Genomic DNA, 20,676 nt, shown 5'->3' on the forward strand with positions numbered 1-20,676 from the left:
TGTGGTACTAGGTAGTTTGTGATACTAGCTAGGTTGCAATGTTAGGTATAGTTTGTGATACTAGCCAGGTTGTGATTATAGGTAGGATGTGATACTAGCTAGGTTGTGATTATAGGTAGGATGTGATACTAGCTAGGTTGTGATTATAGGTAGGATGTGATACTAGCTAGGTTGTGAATTGATACTAGCTAGGTTGTGATTATAGGTAGGATGTGATACTAGCTAGGTTGTGAATTGATACTAGCTAGGTTGTGATTATAGGTAGGATGTGATACTAGCTAGGTTGTGATTATAGGTAGGATGTGATACTGGGGTAGTTTGTGGTACTAGCTATAGGTTATGATTCTAGGTAGGTTGTGATGTTAGGTAGTTTGTGGTACTAGTTAGGTTGTGATTCCTGGTAGGTTGTGATACTAGTTAGGTTGTGATTCTATAGGTTGTGATGTTACTGTAGGTCATTTGTGACACTCACCATCCCTCAGTCTAAGAGCTCAGTTTGCTGTTGAGAATGAACCCCTCAACCAGCTGCATGGCAGCGCCAGCAGTCAAGAGGCACAGCGAGAGATCGACTTCTTTTTCCCCAACGAGCAGACGTTGGCTGTTATCAAGCCTGACGCCATGGAGGAACACCGAGGTACTCTATCGTCATTCAAAACAACAATATAGCTTCACATTTTGCTGTGCCTCGCTGCACCGCACTGGTCAGCAAATCCCTTTAATTGCCATCTGCATAAATAGTGCAGATAGCAACTTCATGACAGGTACTGAGAAACTGACCCCCGTTTCTCTGGCTTCTTCCCCCTTCTCCCCTGGCTCTTGACACAGAGGACATTCTGGAGGAGATCCGTGGGGGAGGTTTCTCTGTGACGCGACTGAAGGAGACAGTTCTATCCAGAGAGATGGCCGAGGACTTCTACAAAGAACACAGGGACAAGCCCTTCTTCCCCCAGCTGGTGGAGTTCATGTGTCGGTTAGTCCCTGTCCGCGGTCACAGAGAGCAAAGTGACCACGGCCACACTGCCTTCCTAACAGAAATTGTATTGCCTTCCTAACAGAAATTGTATTGCGGCCTGGAATCAAGCCTCAGGCAAAGAGGCATGAAAGTCCATCTCAATTTCATTCTCTTTCCACTGCACGTCTAGGACAGATCTTCCACTCCGATTAGCCCCTGGCTCGTTACACAACCGTCCAGACCGTCCCAATTGTAGCGACAGATTCTGAGAAATCTCGTGACATTTTCAAATGGTGTTTTCATAGCCGAGATAATCCTGTAATTCAAGATGTAGCCACCAGCCAGAAGCAGATCATACACGACGGGTGGTTAAGTGTCTCGACAAGTTTTGATTGCACTACTCTGCCCTTATTATTAGCCTTGGTTTTAGATAACGTTAGCGTCATACGATAATTGCCTAAGTAATTTTTCAAGATTTTTGGAAAAGAAGAAAAAACTAATTTTCCAGCAAATGTGTACAAGTTTTTTATTTATATTTTGAAAATAAGTTCCACAAGGTGTATCAACAAGTTTGCAAAAACACAACAACCATTGCGTAACAAAATAAGGTGACTTTTAAACTAAATATGTTGTGACTTAGGCATTTTTTCCTCATACATACATACATGTCATACACTAGGCAGTTGGTTTACTTGCCTAAGTCATCTGTGTATGTAACGTTAAATTGCACAAGTCACACAAGTGAGTTAGGCAGATGGGGATTTTTGAACATAACAAGCGTTCTGATTGGCTGAGGACATGGGCACTAAGCCAGGGCGATGCAGCAGTGTGAGGAGATTACAGTTAGGCAGAAATCTCAATTTGGCCAAAGAATTACTTAGGCAATTATCGTATGAGGCTAACGACAAGCGACAGCTCAGATTCTCATAGAACAGCACTTCAAAATCTACCTATTTTCTCCATGTTGTGATAGGAGTGTCTGTTTCCGTCTCCCTTCTGTCCCAGCGGCCCCTGTATGATGCTTGTGCTGAACAAGGAGAATGCAGTGGAAGAGTGGAGGGCCATGATGGGCCCCACAGACCCCGGCCAGGCCAAGGAGGAAGCCCCGGGCTCCCTGAGGGCCCGCTTCGCCTCAGACATCCTCCACAACTCTGTCCACGGCTCCTCCAGCCAGGAACACGCCAAGGAGAAGATCCACGTCGTCTTCGGTGACATCCACTCGGATGGAGAGCTCACCAGTAATGAAGAGATTGACTTATTATTGAATATGTTTAGCTCTGTAAGCCATCATGAATAAATGTGACATTAAAAACCTTCTCTGATGGTGAACCCTTATGGTAGATATTGTAAAGTAAAAGCATTCCACTGTCCACACAAGCTGTGTTCTGATAGAGTTTGTTTACTTGATGAGCCAATGAGCAACAGCATACAGGTTACATCACACATATAAGTACTGAATATTACGTCAAAGGTCCACTTTAGAATAGAATAGAATAGAATATAAATACTTTTATTATCCCGTGGGAAATTTGACACTGCAAATCGCTCAACATTTAAACATTTAGACAGGACAGGTCACAATTTAGAATGATAACACAAATCAAATCAAGTTGCCTAGGATAAGAGTAGAGTAAAATAAAATAGGATAAAATGAAATGAAATAAAATATACAGAAATAAATACAGTAAGAATATACTGAGCATACTGAGCATGGGGTAAACAATTTGGTCAATATAATTATAATTTACATCTAACTAATGAAATATGAAATATATATTCCAGTATTCACAGTGTCACAAGGTGCAGTATACTTTAGGTAGTGTATTGTCCTCCTTGGGTTCCAATAAGACCTAGATCTATGTCTGGCAGCCGTCGCTGCCCCCTGTTGTGGAGCCTGGAGGCCGCTAGTCGCGTCCTCCTGCCACTAATGAGCTGCCGCTCTGTGCTCAGTGATGCACAGTGATGCATTATATAGTCTGATGGCTGTTGGAATGAAGGACTTCCTGTGCCGTTCAGTGCTGCATTTGGGTAGTGTGAGCCTAGCACTGAACATGCTCCTCCTGTCAGCCAAGTCTGTGTATAGTGGGTGGGTGGGGTTTTCCCTGATGGCCTGGAGCTTAGCGAGGCTCCTCCTCTCCGCCACCCTCGCTAGAGAGTCCAGCTCCAACCCAACCACGCTGCTGGCCTTCCTGACCAGCTTATCCAGCCTGGTTGTGTCCACTGCTCTCAGTCCGCTGCCCCAGCAGGTCACAGCGTACAAGAAGGTGCCTGCCACCACCGACTCATAGAACATCCTCAACATCCTTGTACAGACATTGAAGGATCTCAGCCTTCTGAGGAAGTAGAGTCGGCTCTGGCCCTTCTTGTACAGTGCTTCTGCATGTTTTGACCCGTTCAGTTTGTTGTCGATGTGCACACCGAGGTATTTGTACACCTCAACCATGTCCACATCAACTCCCCTGATGGAAACGGGGGTCACAGGTGCACTCCTCCTCCTCCCCAGCTCCACAACCAGTTCCTTGGTCTTCGCCACATTTAGCTGCAGGTGGTTTTTATCGCACCATGTGACAAAGTCCACTACCAGTTCCCGGTATTCCCTCTCGTCACGTCCTTTATACATCCCACTATCGCAGAGTCATCAGAAAACTTCTGAAGGTGGCAGGACTCTGACCGATAGTGGAAGTCGTTGGTGTAGACAGTGAAGAGGAAGGGAGAGAGGACTGTCCCCTGCGGGGCCCCGGTGTTGCTGACCAGTCTGTCTGACACACAGCTCCGTAGGCGCACGTACTGTGGTCTTCCCGTCAGATAGTCCACAACCCAGGACACCAGGAGGGCCTCTACTTGCATCGCCTCCAACTTCTCACCCAGTAGCCCAGGCCTTATGGTATCAAAAGCACTGGAGAAGTCAAAGAACATGATTCTCACAGTGCTCCCCGGCTTGTCTAGGTGAGTGTAGGCTCGGTTCAGCAGGTAGATGACAGCATCCTCTACCCCCAGTCTGGGCTGGTAGGCGAACTGGAGTGGGTCTAGGTTACGCTAGTGTCATAAAACAGGTTACTTAACGGCATAGTGCACATACTACATTCTATGACATCTCCCCTTCTTCAGGTTTTTTGTGTTCTTTCAATACATATTGCTTGAGCATTACTAAACATTCAGAACCTATACATATAGTATGCCATTAACGTCCATTCTCTTTCCTTTTTTTCCCCCTCTCACAGATTTAACCTAATCACAGGTTTGCTCAGTCTGCCAAACCGGGTATATAATAATAGTCCACCCTGTGGATCCGGTGGTCGGACACAGTCGACCGGTGAGACAGTGTCAGTGATGACTGTAGGGTCAGGTTGTATAGCAACTCCATGTTGTTGTTCATCTGGAGCATGTTCATTCTATGACAGATATGTCTTCAGTTATTTTATGAATGTCAGTGTATACACATTTTTAGTAACAAGTGAGAAAATAAAGACAAAACAATAATTGACCTATCTCAAACACTGGGCAGGGTATGGCATTGGTAAATTCTGTAAACAAATGGCCATGTCATGCTATTTCATGTAGCCTATACTGTAGGTATTCTTAGAATATTTTTTTTATTTTTTTTTGGATCTTGCTCATTTTCAGGTCTTCATTGCAATTTGCCCATTTCCCCTTAGATTTTGTACTTTTGAAATGTTCTCTTCAATGGGCATCTGTGAAACAGAAGGCATGGAGCCCAGGATTAGAGCTGACTGGCCGGCTATCAGCAGTGCTCTGCTTGACTAGGCAGCTCAAAACTCCACACTCCCTTATCAACTGCCTGCACGAAATAAAAACCTGGATGTCATCTAATCTCCTCAAGCTCAACAACAATAAAACCGAGCTCATGGTTGTGGCACCCAAGGCCCTGCTCCGGAAGGTTGGGGATCTCACCCTCAACATTGACGGCTGCTCCATCTCCCCATCCCCTAAGGTCCGCAACCTGGGCGTTATCCTGGACTCCACCCTTTCCTATCAATCCCATGTAAATTCCCTCACCAAATCCGCCTTCTTTCACCTCCGAAACATTTCCAGACTCCGACCATCACTTTCCGACACCACAGCTGAGACCCTCATCCACGCCTTCGTCACCTCCCGCCTGGACTACTGCAACGGGGTCCTGTCCGGGGTCCCAAGCAAAACCCTGGACAGGCTCCAGTATGTTCAAAATTCAGCTGCCAGGGTTCTAACCCGCACCAAACCCTGGCAGCACATCACCCCCATCCTCATCCACCTCCACTGGCTCCCCATCAAATCCCGCATCACCTACAAAACCCTCCTGCTCACCTACAAATCCCTTCACGCCCTGGCACCTCAGTACCTCACTGACCTCCTCCACCCCTACACTCAGTCATGGTCCCTGCGATCCACGGACACTGGTCAGCTCTCCATCCCCCGAACCAGACTACGGACGTTCGGGGACAGAGCTTTCAGTGTGGCAGCTCCCACCCTCTGGAACTCCCTCCCCGCAGAACTCCGCACCACCCCAACTCTGGACTCATTTAAAAAACTGCTCAAAACCCACCTCTTCAACCTGGCCTTCAACCCCTAACTTTCTCACTTTATATGTATATGTTGTGTCTGTCCACTATGTTTGTTAATTTGTTACCCCCCCCCTTATGTAAAGCGACCTTGGGTCCTCTGAAAGGCGCTATATAAAACGAAGTATGATTATTATTGTTACAAAGGGTCAGATTAAACCGAATATATATATTTATTACTTGAGATATATTGTATAGTATTTGTATATCGTCTGATATCCCTTGTATATTCTTTGTACATATACACGGAATATCCCTTTACCTAGTACAGGCCAGACCATAATATTCGTTCTCCTATTGGACAGCGATCCCTTAGGCGCCACGGCCATACCCCCAATGTCTAGTTCAAAGTCACCGCTAAGATGTGCCTGGACATGCCCGGTTCTGCGCAAGAATACGAGACAGAAATAAGGCTGGTACTAGATTGTTCACCTTACGTATAAATACGTCGCAGGTGGATACAGCAGTTAGTTACCCCAATAAGTTGAAGCCTCACACCACGATACAACGTGCTGTGAAGTGGGCCCGTTTTGCCCCGAAATAGAGCCTTGAGACCGCGTGCGAATTGATAGCTGAAGTGTCAGAGTTTAACGCTGGATCGTCGAGTTCGACCTATTCTATTATTAAGTAATAGTCTATTATGTATAGTGTATCGTGCGGCTACCGTTCTACAGTGACCAGCATTACCAACGTTTCATCGTACCAAGCTAGTGTGCTTATCCAGGCTGGGCGGCTTAACCTGGTGCCGTCATCCGAGGAGCCCTAGACGAGAACCGTGTGGATATGTACACTGGATAACCTACACCGACGACTACAGAGCCCTTTTCGGCTGGATTATATTTGCTTTGGTCCTGTAGCTGTTGGAGCGGAGAATCGTCTACACCCACTGTTGTGTGGGATTTACCCTGTGAGGAGCACCGTCGAGCCCGCCTCTAGTACTCTGAGGCTGGCTAGCTTTCCTCCATGCTGCACTGCATACCGGAGAATAGCTGTTGTTCGTCTACGGATCAAGGGATTATTGCACTGTCTCCTGTACCTGGAGTCTCCTTATTCCTCGTTGACCCAGACTTTCTGCTACCGACAAATCCTCTCCCCTGCTGGCTTACAACCGGAGGGACCCCTTTAGTATCTCCAGCTAATCTACTAGTGTACCATATATAATTCTTATGATACAGGTGGTATTAATTATCTCCTGCGTAATATTCTCATGGACTTACGCTCTTGACCTATTCATGCACATTCTTCGCCTTACAAGCGCAACTCTCAATCTTGATAAGTAATGTAAGATAATCTTCGTGCTGCTAATAAATATTCTTCTAAACAGTATTTGTTGTGAAGCCGTGTTATTGTGGGTGTGTTCATCTCATATACCTGTGTACTGTATGGCCAGTAGTAATGTACATAACGCAGTAGTGGTTTAATGATACCATACTTATTCAATACAGTCAGGGAATTGTACCCCTCAGTTACAATTATTATTATTATAAAACAACAGCTGAAACAGGAGCTGAAGACCACAGCCAGAAAAGAAAAGGGCAACCAAATTGCCAAGGTACAGAAGACAAGGATCACTGCCAAATTCAAGAAGGCTCAACGAAACCAGCCCTAATTGGAGAATAGTCCCATATAGGTAGTTGAGGTCACTGTGGATTCCTCGTTCAGCATGTAGCATGGACAGGCAGGCATCTTTTTGGAAGTTATATACAGAACACAGTAGTTCAGTAACTCTTTAATCAATACAATCCAGATTGTATGCAGACGTGGAAAGTAACTATGTAATTACATTTATTCTTACTGTAATTGTACCGGTAAAACTACTTTTAAAACGTTCCTTTTACTTGAGAACATTTTAAAGTATGTAGGCCTACTTCTACTTTTGGTCATAAAGGTACCGAGTACAATTGATCATTTACATTCTGGACATAACCGACTAAAGCATTGTTGCTACTGAATGATTATCCCAAAACCATGGGAGACAATATCGGAGGATGTACAACATCCTTGATGTTCACTCAAAAGTAACTACGCTAACTTTTACTAGTCATTTTCTAGACAAGTACTTAAAGTGAAATTGTACTTAATACTTTTGACTTGAGTAATATATTTGTACTCTCCGACAATGGAAATGCAATAACTAACGGTTAAGTGTACACCGTGGTGTAAACACTTAACACAAATAGCCTACCAAATGTAAGAGAATGGCTAACGTTAGCTATCACATGGTCAGTTTAGTGTGGCTACAGGCTACAACTGTATGAGTACAGGAAGCTAAATGAGATGCAGTGGGCAGGCTACAGCACACCTACAGTACAGGAAGCTAAATGAGATGCAGTGGCTACAGCACACCTACAGTACAGGAAGCTAAAAGTGATGCAGGGGCTACAGCACACCTACAGTACAGGAAGCTAAAAGTGATGCAGTGGCTACAGTACAGGAAGCTAAAAGTGATGCAGTGGCTACAGCACACCTACAGTACAGGAAGCTAAAAGTGATGCAGTGGCTACAGCACACCTACAGTACAGGAAGTTAAATGAGATGCAGTGGCTACAGCACACCTACAGTACAGGAAGCTAAAATAGATACAGTGGCTACAGCACACCTACAGTACAGGAAGCTAAATGAGATGCAGTGGCTACAGCACACCTACAGTACGAGTACAGGAAGCTAAATGAGATGCAGTGGCTACAGCACACCTACAGTACAGGAGGGTCCTACTAATCACCCCAAAGTACCAGAAAATACCCCAAAGTATACCCAAAGTACCAGAAAATACCCCAAAGTATACCCCAAAGTACCAGAAAATACCCCAAAGTATACCCCAAAATACCAGAAAATACCCCAAAATACCAGAAAATACCCCAAAGTATACCCCAAAATACCAGAAAATACCCCAAAATACCAGGAAATACCCCAAAATACCAGAAAATACCCCAACGTATACCCCAAAATACCAGAAAATACCCCAAAGTATACCCCAAAGTACCAGAAAATACCCCCAAAGTACCCCAAAATACCACAAAGTATACCCTAAAATACCACAAAGTATCACGAAATACCCCAAAGAACCTCAAAGTTCCCCAAAGTATACCTCAATGTACCACAAAATACTGGCTCAGAGGTAGAGCAGGTCAACTAATGATCATATGGTCAATGGTTTGGTCAGTGGTTTGAATCCCAGCTCCTTCTGTTCACATGCCGAAGTGTCCTTCAAGACACTGAACCCCAAATGACTCCAATAAGCAGGCTAGCACCTTGCATGGCATCTGGCTGCCATTGCTCTGTGAGTGCATGTGTGAATTGGTGAAGGAGAGGCAATTATAAAGCTCTTTGTGCAGGTAGGAAAGTGCTATATATGTGGAGTCCATTTCCCATTCCCAAAGTACCACATATTTTCAAAACAAATGTTTATTTTAATATATTATAATCTCCAAATGTAATAACATCTGTATTGAACACTGAACAAACAGTATACATTTTTTTTATCAATTTTATTTGAAATGTTCAACAATAACAAAACAACATCAACAACAACAATAACAGAACAGTATAACATTTTTGAACAAATTCCAGTAAGGACGGAAGAAAAGAGACAACTATAGGATACATGACAACATAACAGGACATTCTAACTGTCATTACATTACATTCAGGTCCACAAGATGGCTACTTAAAAAACGAGAATACACACTGAACTAGGAAGAAAAGCTTTTTCAAGCTTCACACCTTGGTCATGGAATGGGCTACAAGACCATATCCACTTAGATACCCTGGTCTCTCTCAACAAATTTAAATCTGTATTACATAACTTCCTACAAAAAAAATTCGCTGCTTTCTGTAGTCGGGCCCCAACTGCAAAACTGCTAAATTACTGTATTACCCTGTATTTTACCGTCATACACCTTTACTATTATGTAGACTATTCTGTTTTGTGTTTTTGTGTTTACATGTATTGTATATATGCACTTTTATTATGTTCTTGTGTGATGTACCGCACATTATTGCTGTCTGATATATTGCAAATGTTATTGTTGTCATCTTGGCCAGGTCTCCCTTGCAAAAGAGATCTTGTATCTCAATGGGACTTCCTGGTTAAATACAAAATAAATAAAAAATTCTGTGTCATCTTAAAAAAAAACATATAGGAAAAAAAATAGAAAAAACTAAATCAAATCTATTATGAGCATGCATGAAGTGAACATACTTATGTCTTCACTTTTCTTCTTTTTGAAGTTGTTCGCTCATTTCTTTGCCGTTCTTTTTTGGCCAGGCTTATTGGCTAGCTGGGGTACCACTGGAATGCTCAACTGACCATCATTTGATTCTATTGTTTTAGCCTTAGGTACCATCTTAACTTTCAAGAACTTTAAATATAGCTCATTCTGCTCATCTTTAGTTATAGTGTCCCATATGACATTGGGGACCTCATATCTTTTAAATTCTGGCTTTAAAGTATAATTACCTTGACCATGAAGGCATCTGCGCACATCTATATTTTGAAGTTGAGAAATTTGTTGGAGTTTTAATATCAGATCTGGTAACTTTTGTGGTTTCCAATTAGTAGCCAGCTTAATTACATGATTCATTGCTTCACAATTATTATTTGTCCAATTATCAGGAATCCATTTCTTTCTGTTCTTTGTCTCCATTATTTTCTTTTTCAATGTAGGTATTAACTTAGAGAAATATGTAGTGAACTCTGGGCAATTTGATACTATATATGTTTCAAGTTCAAGTACCTTTTCACAAAAGTCATACTCGTTTTTACAGTAGGTAAGAGAATTAGCATTATGGAACAGCTTATTCTCAAGTACTGCTCTCTTTTTTGCGTCCATTCCCACTTTATGTGTTAGATAATGTTTCACATTATCCCGAATATGTTTTGAACACAAAATATGACTCGCTTCAGGAAACAAAGACTCTATGGCCTTTAAAATTGCCCGTTCCTGATCGGATCCAATAACTATGTCCTCACTGATATTTATTTCTGTTGCTAAATATGCCACCGACAACTTTGATTTCAAATGGGCAAAGAAATCATGGTAAGTCTCAAAGCTGCCGTCCCAGTGCAAATACATTGGCCCAATGAATAATGGTGGCTCTCCAGTCTCTTTCTTAAAAAGTTTTGGGTTTTTGAACACAGTCACTGTTAAGAAGCAAGCCCCCAAATTAAATGTGCGATCCACTCCTCAAACAGATGTAGCATCCTGCCCACAACAAAATCTTCTAACATCTTCTAATTGTTCATCAAAGTAAAGGATGACACAAGGTGGTTTTCCCTTCCTAGAAATTATTTGCTGAACATAATGATTTTCCTGCAACATATTCAGAACTGTCTGAAGCTCATCATATTTTGGGGTATTTTCTGGTACTTTGGGGTATTTTCTGGTACTTTGGGGTATTTTCTGGTACTTTGGGGTATACTTTGCGGTATTTTCTGGTATTTTGGGGTATACTTTGAGGTATTTTCTGGTACTTAGGGGTATTTTCTGGTATTTTGGGGTATACTGGGGTATTTTCTGGTATTTTGGGGTATACTTTGGGGTATACTTTGGGGTATTTTCTGGTACTTTGCGGTATTTTGGGGTACTTTGGGGTATTTTCTGGTATTCTCTGGTACTTTGGGGTATTTTCTGGTACTTTGGGGTATTTTGGGGTATACTTTGGGGTATTTTCTGGTATTTTGGGGTATACTTTGGGGTATTTTCTGGTGATTAGTAGGACCCGTACATGAAGCTAAAAGTGATGCAGTGGCTACAGCACACCTACAGTACAGGAAGTTAAAAGTGATGCAGTGGCTACAGCACACCTACAGTACAGGAAGCTAAAAGTGATGCAGTGGCTACAGCACACCTACAGTACAGGAAGCTAAATGAGATGCAGTGGCTACAGCACACCTACAGTACAAGTACAGGAAGCTAAATGAGATGCAGTGGCTACAGCACACCTACAGTACAGGCAGCTAAAAGATATGCAGTGGCTACAGCACACCTACAGTACGAGTACAGGAAGCTAAAAGAGATGCAGTGGCTACAGCACACCTACAGTACAGGAAGTTAAATGAGATGCAGTGGCTACAGCACACCTACAGTACAGGAAGTTAAATGAGATGCAGTGGCTACAGCACACCTACAGTACAGGAAGCTAAAAGTGATGCAGTGGCTACAGCACACCTACAGTACAGGAAGTTAAATGAGATGCAGTGGCTACAGCACACCTACAGTACAAGTACAGGAAGCTAAAATAGATGCAGTGGCTACAGCACACCTACAGTACAGGAAGCTAAAAGTGATGCAGTGGCTACAGCACACCTACAGTACAGGAAGCTAAATGAGATGCAGTGGCTACAGCACACCTACAGTACAAGTACAGGAAGCTAAATGAGATGCAGTGGCTACAGCACACCTACAGTACATGAAGTTAAATGAGATGCAGTGCTACAGCACACCTACAGTACAGGAAGTTAAATGAGATGCAGTGGCTACAGCACACCTACAGTACAGGAAGTTAAATGAGATGCAGTGGCTACAGCACACCTACAGTACAGGAAGCTAAAATAGATGCAGTGGCTACAGCACACCTACAGTACAGGAAGCTAAAAGTGATGCAGTGGCTACAGCACACCTACAGTACAGGAAGTTAAATTAGATGCAGTGGCTACAGCACACCTACAGTACAGGAAGTTAAATTAGATGCAGTGGCTACAGCACACCTACAGTACAGGAAGCTAAAAGTGATGCAGTGGCTACAGCACACCTACAGTACAGGAAGTTAAATGAGATGCAGTGGCTACAGCACACCAGAGCCGTATAATTAAGAGTTCCGACACTCCCGCCCACTTGGTTGTTATCGTGGAATGCGGAAGTAAAGCGCCTCAGGGGGGGTCCGTAGTTCAAGTCTCAGCTCAACGCCATGCATTTTCATTGTTGCCGAGCGGCACTCGCTGGTAAGTTTACTTTACTTTTACTACTTTGTACATTTTTAGCGCATTAGCAGACCACTCATGGATTTAGTCAATATTGGTATTTTATGTAGCAAGCTTTAGTTAATGTTGATCGTAAGTTAATAGCTTGTTAGATTCTAAATGCAGTTAAGAACGTTACCATACTGACGTTGGCTGGCCTACGCCTAAGGTTATATTTACCAAATTATTTGCAGTTATTATATTGGTGTTCATTAGTTTATCATTGTTTATTAGATTTATTGTTAAAGTGAGCAACACGAGATAGACTGGTCTTCATATAAGGTACAGTAAGGTTATAATATGACAATAACACATGACACTAGATAGACTGGTCTTCATATAAGGTACAGTAAGGTTATAATATATAGACAATAACACATGACACTAGATAGACTGGTCTTCATATAAGGTACAGTATAGACAATAACACATGACACTAGATAGACTGGTCTTCATATAAGGTACAGTAAGGTTACATAATAATATAATATATAGACAATAACACAGTGGATACAGACCTGTCTGGCTCTCCTCTCGTGGTCTTGACTCTAATGAGAGACGTGTCCCAGTCATTTGGAGTTGTGAGGTTGATTATTATTAGTAGTAATGTAGTTTGTATATTATTAGTAGATATGTAGGTTGTATATTATTAGTAGAAATGTACAGTCTCCTCCCCACCGTATGTATATTTCTCTCCCACCCACCCCCTCCTAATGTACAGTCCCCTCCCCATCATATGTATATACTCTGTCAGGATCTATGGGTAACAGTACTGTATATTTGAATACCGTTTATGTCACAAATGTATCGGTACTAAATACCTGTATGTCCCTATGCCATAAATGTCATGTATGTTGTGTATGTCATAAATGTCAATATGAATTGAAAATGGGGGACCCTGATGTAAGGTACATTTTATTTATATAGTGCTTTTCCAGATTAAAATCACAAAGTGCTTTACAGGCAGTAAAAGGTTAATCAGAATAGAATAACCACACATGTTACATCACATACAAGATTGTAGAATACTTCAAAAATAAATGCCAAGTTTCCCACAGCAAAAACTGGTGGGTGAACTCTAAACCCTCTAAAATATTGAAATCAAATCGAGTTTTATTGTCACATACACAAACAATCATACACTTCTTGAAGCAGGATGCTTGCATGCTGTGGAATGGAAATGTTAGAGATGAGAAGAGATACAAGATGTGTGTTGTTGTAGAGTGCATGAGCAACTCCATAACTCTATCTCCCTGTTTTGTTTTCTAGGATAAATTACCACTATAATGACGTGCATGTGTCCAGTCTGAGGTGAGCAGCAGTCGTGACAGAAAGGCCCTAGCACTACAAACTACAGGAGTGGAAGACTGGACCTCTACATGGACATATTATAGGCCTATAATAATAAAAAATGTGTGGAATGCAATTGCTTGCCTTGTATTTTTTCTACTGTTGACCAAACTTCTTTCTTGGCTTAATTGAGTAGTATATCAATGGTTACAGTATGAAATGTAAATGCTAAGAAATGCAGAGTAAACAGCTTGAGATATGCTATTCACTGCATTTTCACATGTGCATGTATGAATGTCTTATAGATAGCATTAGGATGTGTAGAAGCACAAGTCTCTCTGCCACTCCCCTGAAATTCTATTATATATATTGAATATAAATAGCCCACATATAATGTGGGCTGATTAATACAATGATGCTCGATTGTGTAACAACTGGTGATATGGCTAATGTAAAATAAGTCAGCTAGCACAGCTAGCATTTAACGTTCGAAATTGCAGTCATCGCCTAGTGATATAATGTAAATATTAAAGTAGCAGATATGTAAATGATATATCGCAACAGTGATCAATGCACATTGTATTAATAAGTACCAAAAATTGCTGTAACAGTAGTAGCAGAGCCGTATAATTAGTTCTGCCGTTCTGTACCGTTGAAATCAAGTTGACAGGAAGCCAAATTGGAACTACAGGTAGCTATCGTGATATCCTGTCGGCGAGATCAAAGCGTGTCGCAACTCTCAATTATACGGCTCTGCAGCACACCTACAGTACGAGTACAGGAAGCTAAATGAGATGCAGTAGCAGAGATTACTACTTAAGTTGATATTCAAATGGTCACGTTTCAATGACTAGCGAGCAGCTTGTCCCTTGTAATTCTGTTGAAAAAAAGGAAAAGAATTGTCACCACTGTAGGCTAACTAGTTGAATTCTGATGGTCTGACACAGTTATCTTGCAAAGTGTTATTATGTTATGTTATTAACACTTTCAGTGCCGGCCATTAACATGGTAAAGCATGGTTAAATGCCACCACCCACTTCAATGATAGCGTTGTGAACGCATAATCTCTGTCTTAAATTATGGCTATGTGTCTAATCTGCCCGTCGTTTATCAATGACTTGTTTGCAGTCAACATTGTCGAAACGGATTGTTTTTTTTAATCGCTTCATTTCTGTTTTATAGCATTTTGAAAAGCCCTCGTTTTCAAGGAAAATATAAAGATTCCGTGATAAAAGGCATTTACTGGAATATTCTGGAATACACAAAAACTTTGTCATTTTACGGCCTATTTATGAATCGTTGTCAAATAAACGCTAGATAGTATGTGTACTTATGCACGCTATAGAAGCGGGCTGAAATATCGATTCTCTCATTTCCTGATCGCTCGCACAGCCACACACATGCATAGGGCAAACGCTGATATATATGTGAAAATAGCTCAGATTATCCCAAGACTGGTAAAATAGATTCCTTACCTCAGATCAGATGTTATCCAAAAAGATTATTCCAATTCCGGATCGCCATTCCAAATATCGCATTTATTGATTCAGCATTGGGTACTGTAAATACATAATCCACGCGTTTTCCGGGCCGGCGATCACAATGGATTCTTCAGTTGGCTCGACGGAAAAGTAAAATGAGGAAACTACCCCCCCCTTCAGCGGTCTAAAGTAATGGGGTGCAGTTACACAGGGAGAGACGATAGGGGGCGGTATCTTCCCAATTGAGCTCAGAGAGACTCTGCAGCACTAACCTGAGGCTCGATTGATTAAATATGAATTCAAATCGGCAATAAAAAAAAATACGACAAACAAACGCTATATAGCATTGGCGGGCACTCAACGGTCGGTATGAACTAACGACAAAACGCGTGGCTGGCATCCAAAGTGTTAAGAGTCTTGTTTACATCTAAGGCATCCCACATTTCTTTATTCAAATAAAACATTTAATTCTACATTTTATTACAATATTATTTACATGAAATTAAAGTAAATGAAGGCATTGGGCAAAATCAAGACAGCATACTGTACATGTACTTACACCAGTCAACATGATAAATGATCATATAATATCAAAAAAAGGAAAAGGAATAACTGTCTCATGCAACTAGGAGCCATGTCTAGAAGATGACCAGATGTAATAAAGTAACTACCGGTATTAGATATTTTTTTACAAGGTTTTTTATTATCATTATTATGGACGTTTCCAGAGTCATGTGTTGAAATGGTCCTCAATGCGTCGCTTTTTGCTAGAGCTCTCTGAGCCTGTGTCCATTGGGTGGCCAGAAGAGCTTCCTGTTAGGCCGGCCTCCCACTCATCTACAGACTCCAGTAAGGTGGCCTCGTCACTATCATCATCTGCCTCTATGAAGGACCTCTGGAACATCTCAGTGATGGTCCTCTGCTGAGGGTCCTGGGCCAAGCAAACAATGATTGATGAATAAATTACAAATCATAGCAACCCATAGATAATAAAATCATTTATTATTACAGAGTTTCAGTGTAGTAGTTTTATCTGGACAGAAACGTAACAATAATTCACAAGTACATCTCAATAAAGAGTGAATCAACACGCACATATTTTGGAACATTCTTCACGAGTTATATTGATACAAATTGAGCATTTAATAAATCTTCACCATTGCATTCAAGAGGCTTCTAACTTCTTCATTTGTAGTGCCATCTGTAGTGAAAGGACCATACCATTCTAAGTGACTTCTAACTTCTTAATTTGTAGTGCCATCTGTAGTGAAAGGACCATACCATTCTAAGTGACTTCTCACCATAACCTTTAACAAATGTTGTGTTTGTAGGTGTATACAGTGTGTGTTTTAACTGATATCAGTTTACCTTACTACAGTAGATACCATTCAAACTGCCATTGATGTTGAAAAGGGGTGGAAAATACTCTACGAGACTTGAAGGTTTCTAGGCCTAATGTAACTCAGCTTTCATTTTTTGCTACACTCTACTAGAAGCCGTGCACGTATAACTTCCATATTCAGGTGTGCTTGTTATTAACTCCCGGGTGCTCCCAGTCGCTGCACGCTTTTGAATAGCTTGGAGTTGAGTAATACTGTAGCATTAGCAAAAATAAATAGAGATTTTCACAATGGTAAATTACCTATGCCTTTGCACAAGCATTGTACAAGACGAGGAATAACGTACGTTTTTCTTTTTCTTTTTATGAGATTAATTTATTAATCTAAGTAATAATCAACAGTTTAATTATCAAAATAGTTGTTAGTTGCAGCCCTAAACACGTGCATACAAAACTCACCTTGGAGTGGAAGCTGGCATTCACTGCCTTGTCTGACAGATTTGCCTCAGACAGGCCCACCTGCTCCAAAACATTCATTTTCTCCTGGATCATGGGCCTACATCAACAAAAACATGATAATAATAATATAACACTACAAATACATAATAGTATAACATTACAAATTCACAACAGTATAACACTGGTTTAACCAAGGGTCGGGACCCTGTGTTGAGTACCTTGATATAAAACTTGGGTCCCTAAACAATTATTATTAAACAAACTAAAATGATCAATAATATTGAGTGTAATTTTTTTAATTTAATTTTAACCATGGTAGGCTACTGGTTAGGTACCTGAAGCTGTCCCTGTTTTAGTTGTTTCTCTTTTTGCCTATGTACAGTATTGGGCTGTATTGTTTTTTTTGTGCCTGTGTGGTGTTTGTATTGTGTCGTCTTGTGGATTGCAACCATGGTGAAGACAAAGACAAATTTCCATGAAAGTGGACAAATAAAAATATCTATCTGTCTATCTAAGCACGCTGTAAAACGTGTAGTCTCTGAATGAACCATTGTTTATATGCACGCTGCAAAACGTGTAGTCTCTGAATGAACCATTGTTTATGCACGCTGTAAAACATTATATATTTTTTATTTACCATAAATACAGACACATGTCTGAATTTACCTGCATATAATCCTCCCATATACCTACTATACACCTGCATATAACTCTGTACGATAGCATGTATAGTAATCAGGGTTCTAAATTAACGGGGGCTTGGGGCAAAATGCCCTCAAATTTACCAAATGCCCTCGAAAATCAGTTAAGGGGGGGCAAAAAAAGCCCCTGACAGTTTACCAATTATATATATATATATATATTTTACCCGCAAAGGGCCAATGGCGGGCAGATTTGAACAAAATAGTAATGTAAAATAAAGGACAGTCGCCTTTTTTGCAGCCCTTAATCTCTCCTTGTTTAGGGCTTGTGTCCATAGCGGACGTTTTTTTCAAGGCGGAACGCTTGGACCTGCTTGGACCTCAATCTGCTTGAGCTCGCGCCTGCCGCGGCTCCGTCACTTGCTCGATGTTGATTGGTTGGGGGGAAAAAGTTACCTTGATGAGCGTGCTCCTTTCCAAAAGTTGAGCTCCGCCCAAAAACGCTGCCGCAGAGAGCACATAAAACGCGAGGCGCGGCGCTGGGAAAAGGAGCACGCCTGTCGCGCCTGTAGCATAGAAATTAATGGGTTATAAATATGTGGAACCATATGGAAGGAGTAAGCCGGCCGCTAAAAAGAAAACCCACCGCGGCTTTCTCAGACGAAAAGGATGAGCTGGACCACCTGACAAAAGAAAGTTTCCAGAGCAGTGGAAGTTTGAAGATAGTTTCAAGAGACTGGCTAGGCTACAGTATGATGCGGGGCTGTAGACAGTGGTGAGTTGTTAACTTGTTCCGTGTGCCGCAAGTATGTCAAAAAGAAAAACAGAAACAACACGTTTGTCATTGTCGTGTTACTTCACAGTACAAATACGTGAGTCCTCTGTTGTGGTTGTGAGTATCCTTTATTAGCTTAACTCTGTACTGTAGCAACATCACAGGTGTATCTCTCTCGCCCCTCCCGTACCTGCCCCTTGACCCCGAGTACGGTGGCCTGTACACTCTGTCGTATAACGCACACACATTAACATAACACCACAGTCATCGGTAGTAAATCAATGAAATTGTGGACTCTGATGAGGACATGATTGAGGAGGTTTAAGTTAGGTTTACAAAACCTTCACATTTTATTATGTTCTGTTAAATCCTGCAAAGAGGCTAGAGTGAGGAGTATGATGATTAGGTTAGGTTACAATTTAAGCTTAAGATTGATTTGTATTGATTAATCAATCAATATATTAAAACAATTTGCTTAAAATGTTACTCTGGCCTCTTATTTAAGTGTGTATTCTTTATCTACTTGAACGTAATACCTTATCTACCTGAAATGTACTGACATTTTTTATATATGAGACACAAATTCGTTTTAGAATTTTTGACTGGTGTGCAAGGAGCAGTTTGGGTGGATGTTTTTGTCGGCGGGATGAAGACAGGAATACAGCGCTTGGCACCACCAGGACAGCCGCAGCCACAAAATTAGGTCATTAATTGAGTTGTATTTTCTTTATGATAAGGATGTTTAATAACCTTTTTCATCATAAAAGTTCATTGCCCCCGAAATACAAAAAAGCCCCCGAAAATCAATTAACCCTTTCCCCGCCAATAACGTCGTACAACGGGTTTCAAGTTCATGCGAATTCTGCCAATAACAGCGTACGACGTGATTCTGATCATAATTTCATATTTTCGCCATGGTATTCATATTTCACTCAGAGCCTTGTCGGATGCTGTGTGAGCCAGCACAACTCTGCAACGCTTCAATACTGCCACCTGGTGGCTGATCGGCGAGTTGTAACCGGAAGTGGATCTCTTGTGATCCCGGTGCGTCTCCCTATTCCGTCCGGCCACTCGTTTATCGTTGCGGGACTCAATACACACACCGTGGATATGGATCTTTGCCATAACTCAATCATCTACATGATTTGGGCGTGTATTAGTAATATACAAACCGGAAATGGATCGCATCGATCCCAACCACATAACTGGATCTGTTTGCTCCACTCTCATCGCCCAACGGTACGAGGAGACTGACGTGAGTTTCAGCGTTTTTGTTTATCATTTTCGATACAAACTGCTCTGATCAATATATCACCCATACTACATGAAGCATCTAACGACTATCACGGAATTATAAACGACCCCCCCCCCCCTCCGTTCACCTGTGCATGATCAGTCATAACGTGTAGGCCCATGTACAGTTGACATTTTTAATGTAGTGTCGATCGGTATCAAACTGCATTTGATGATCTAATATATGCATTTGTGCCTATATCTCACGTTCTGGGAAATACTGCAGAAAACGATAAAACATATTTAAGCACCAAGAAGGATTCCGTTACAGTAGTCGAGGCGGGAAGTGATGAAGGCGTGAATGAGTGTTTCCGCTGAGGTGTCGGAGAGTGAGGGGCAGATGCGGGAGATGGTTCTGAGGTGGAAGAAGGCGGATCTGGTGACAGACTTGACGTGAGGGTGAAATGAGAGGGTTGAGTCCAGTATTACGCCCAGGTTCCTTACCTCCGTGGAGGGGCAGATGGAGTAGCCATCCACGGAGAGAACAAGGTGGTCGATCTTTTGGAGGAGGGCTGGGGAGGCTACAACTATTAGTTCTGTCTTCTTGCTGTTGAGTTGAAGGAAGTTGGTGGTCATCCATGTTTTTATGTCCTGGAGGCAGGCAATGAGGGAGGGGGGAGGGAGGGGAGCCGAGGGTTTGGTGTGGAGGTAAAGCTGCGTGTCGTCTGCATAAGAGTGGAAGTGGAGGCCGTGTTTCCTTATGATATCACCGAGTGGGAGGAGGTAAATCATAAAAAGGAGCGGACCTAGCACCGAACCCTGGGGAACACCCTGTTTAACAAGTGCTGGAGCTGACCGTGTAATGTATATATTTATTCCTACTGTATATGTATATATATCTATCCACATGTCTGTACATACCTGCACGCTGCACATAATCCTTTTACATATATCTATACATATCCCTTACCTACTCTTACTAGTTA

General features: G+C 41.8%; 2 protein-coding genes across 3 annotated transcripts in view; one reads left to right on the forward strand and one right to left on the reverse strand.

Annotated features, from left to right (window-relative positions):
- LOC311228127 (thioredoxin domain-containing protein 6-like) overlaps positions 1 to 4,184 on the forward strand; it is a gene marked incomplete at both ends in the record, with an annotated part of 30,650 nt that extends 26,466 nt beyond the window's left edge. The window contains 4 exons of the mRNA XM_084314040.1: positions 483 to 634; positions 826 to 970; positions 1,958 to 2,190; positions 4,174 to 4,184. Coding sequence (XP_084170166.1) covers positions 483 to 634; positions 826 to 970; positions 1,958 to 2,190; positions 4,174 to 4,184 — 541 coding nt within the window. The remainder of the gene's footprint in view (positions 1 to 482; positions 635 to 825; positions 971 to 1,957; positions 2,191 to 4,173) is intronic.
- A 9,383-nt stretch (positions 4,185 to 13,567) lies between these two features.
- Positions 13,568 to 20,676, reverse strand: part of smarcal1 (SWI/SNF related, matrix associated, actin dependent regulator of chromatin, subfamily a-like 1) — a 57,125-nt gene continuing 50,016 nt past the window's right edge. For both annotated transcript variants that reach the window (XM_084315033.1, XM_084315032.1), the window contains exons 16-17: positions 17,042 to 17,138; positions 13,568 to 16,174 (exon numbers count right to left, since the gene is read on the reverse strand). In XM_084315033.1, the coding sequence (XP_084171159.1) occupies positions 15,974 to 16,174; positions 17,042 to 17,138 (298 nt within the window). In that variant the 3' untranslated portion in view covers positions 13,568 to 15,973. The remainder of the gene's footprint in view (positions 16,175 to 17,041; positions 17,139 to 20,676) is intronic.

The sequence above is a fragment of the Notolepis coatsorum genome (genome assembly GCF_963971535.1).
Source record: "Notolepis coatsorum genome assembly, chromosome: 5".
Taxonomy (NCBI): domain Eukaryota; kingdom Metazoa; phylum Chordata; class Actinopteri; order Aulopiformes; family Paralepididae; genus Notolepis; species Notolepis coatsorum.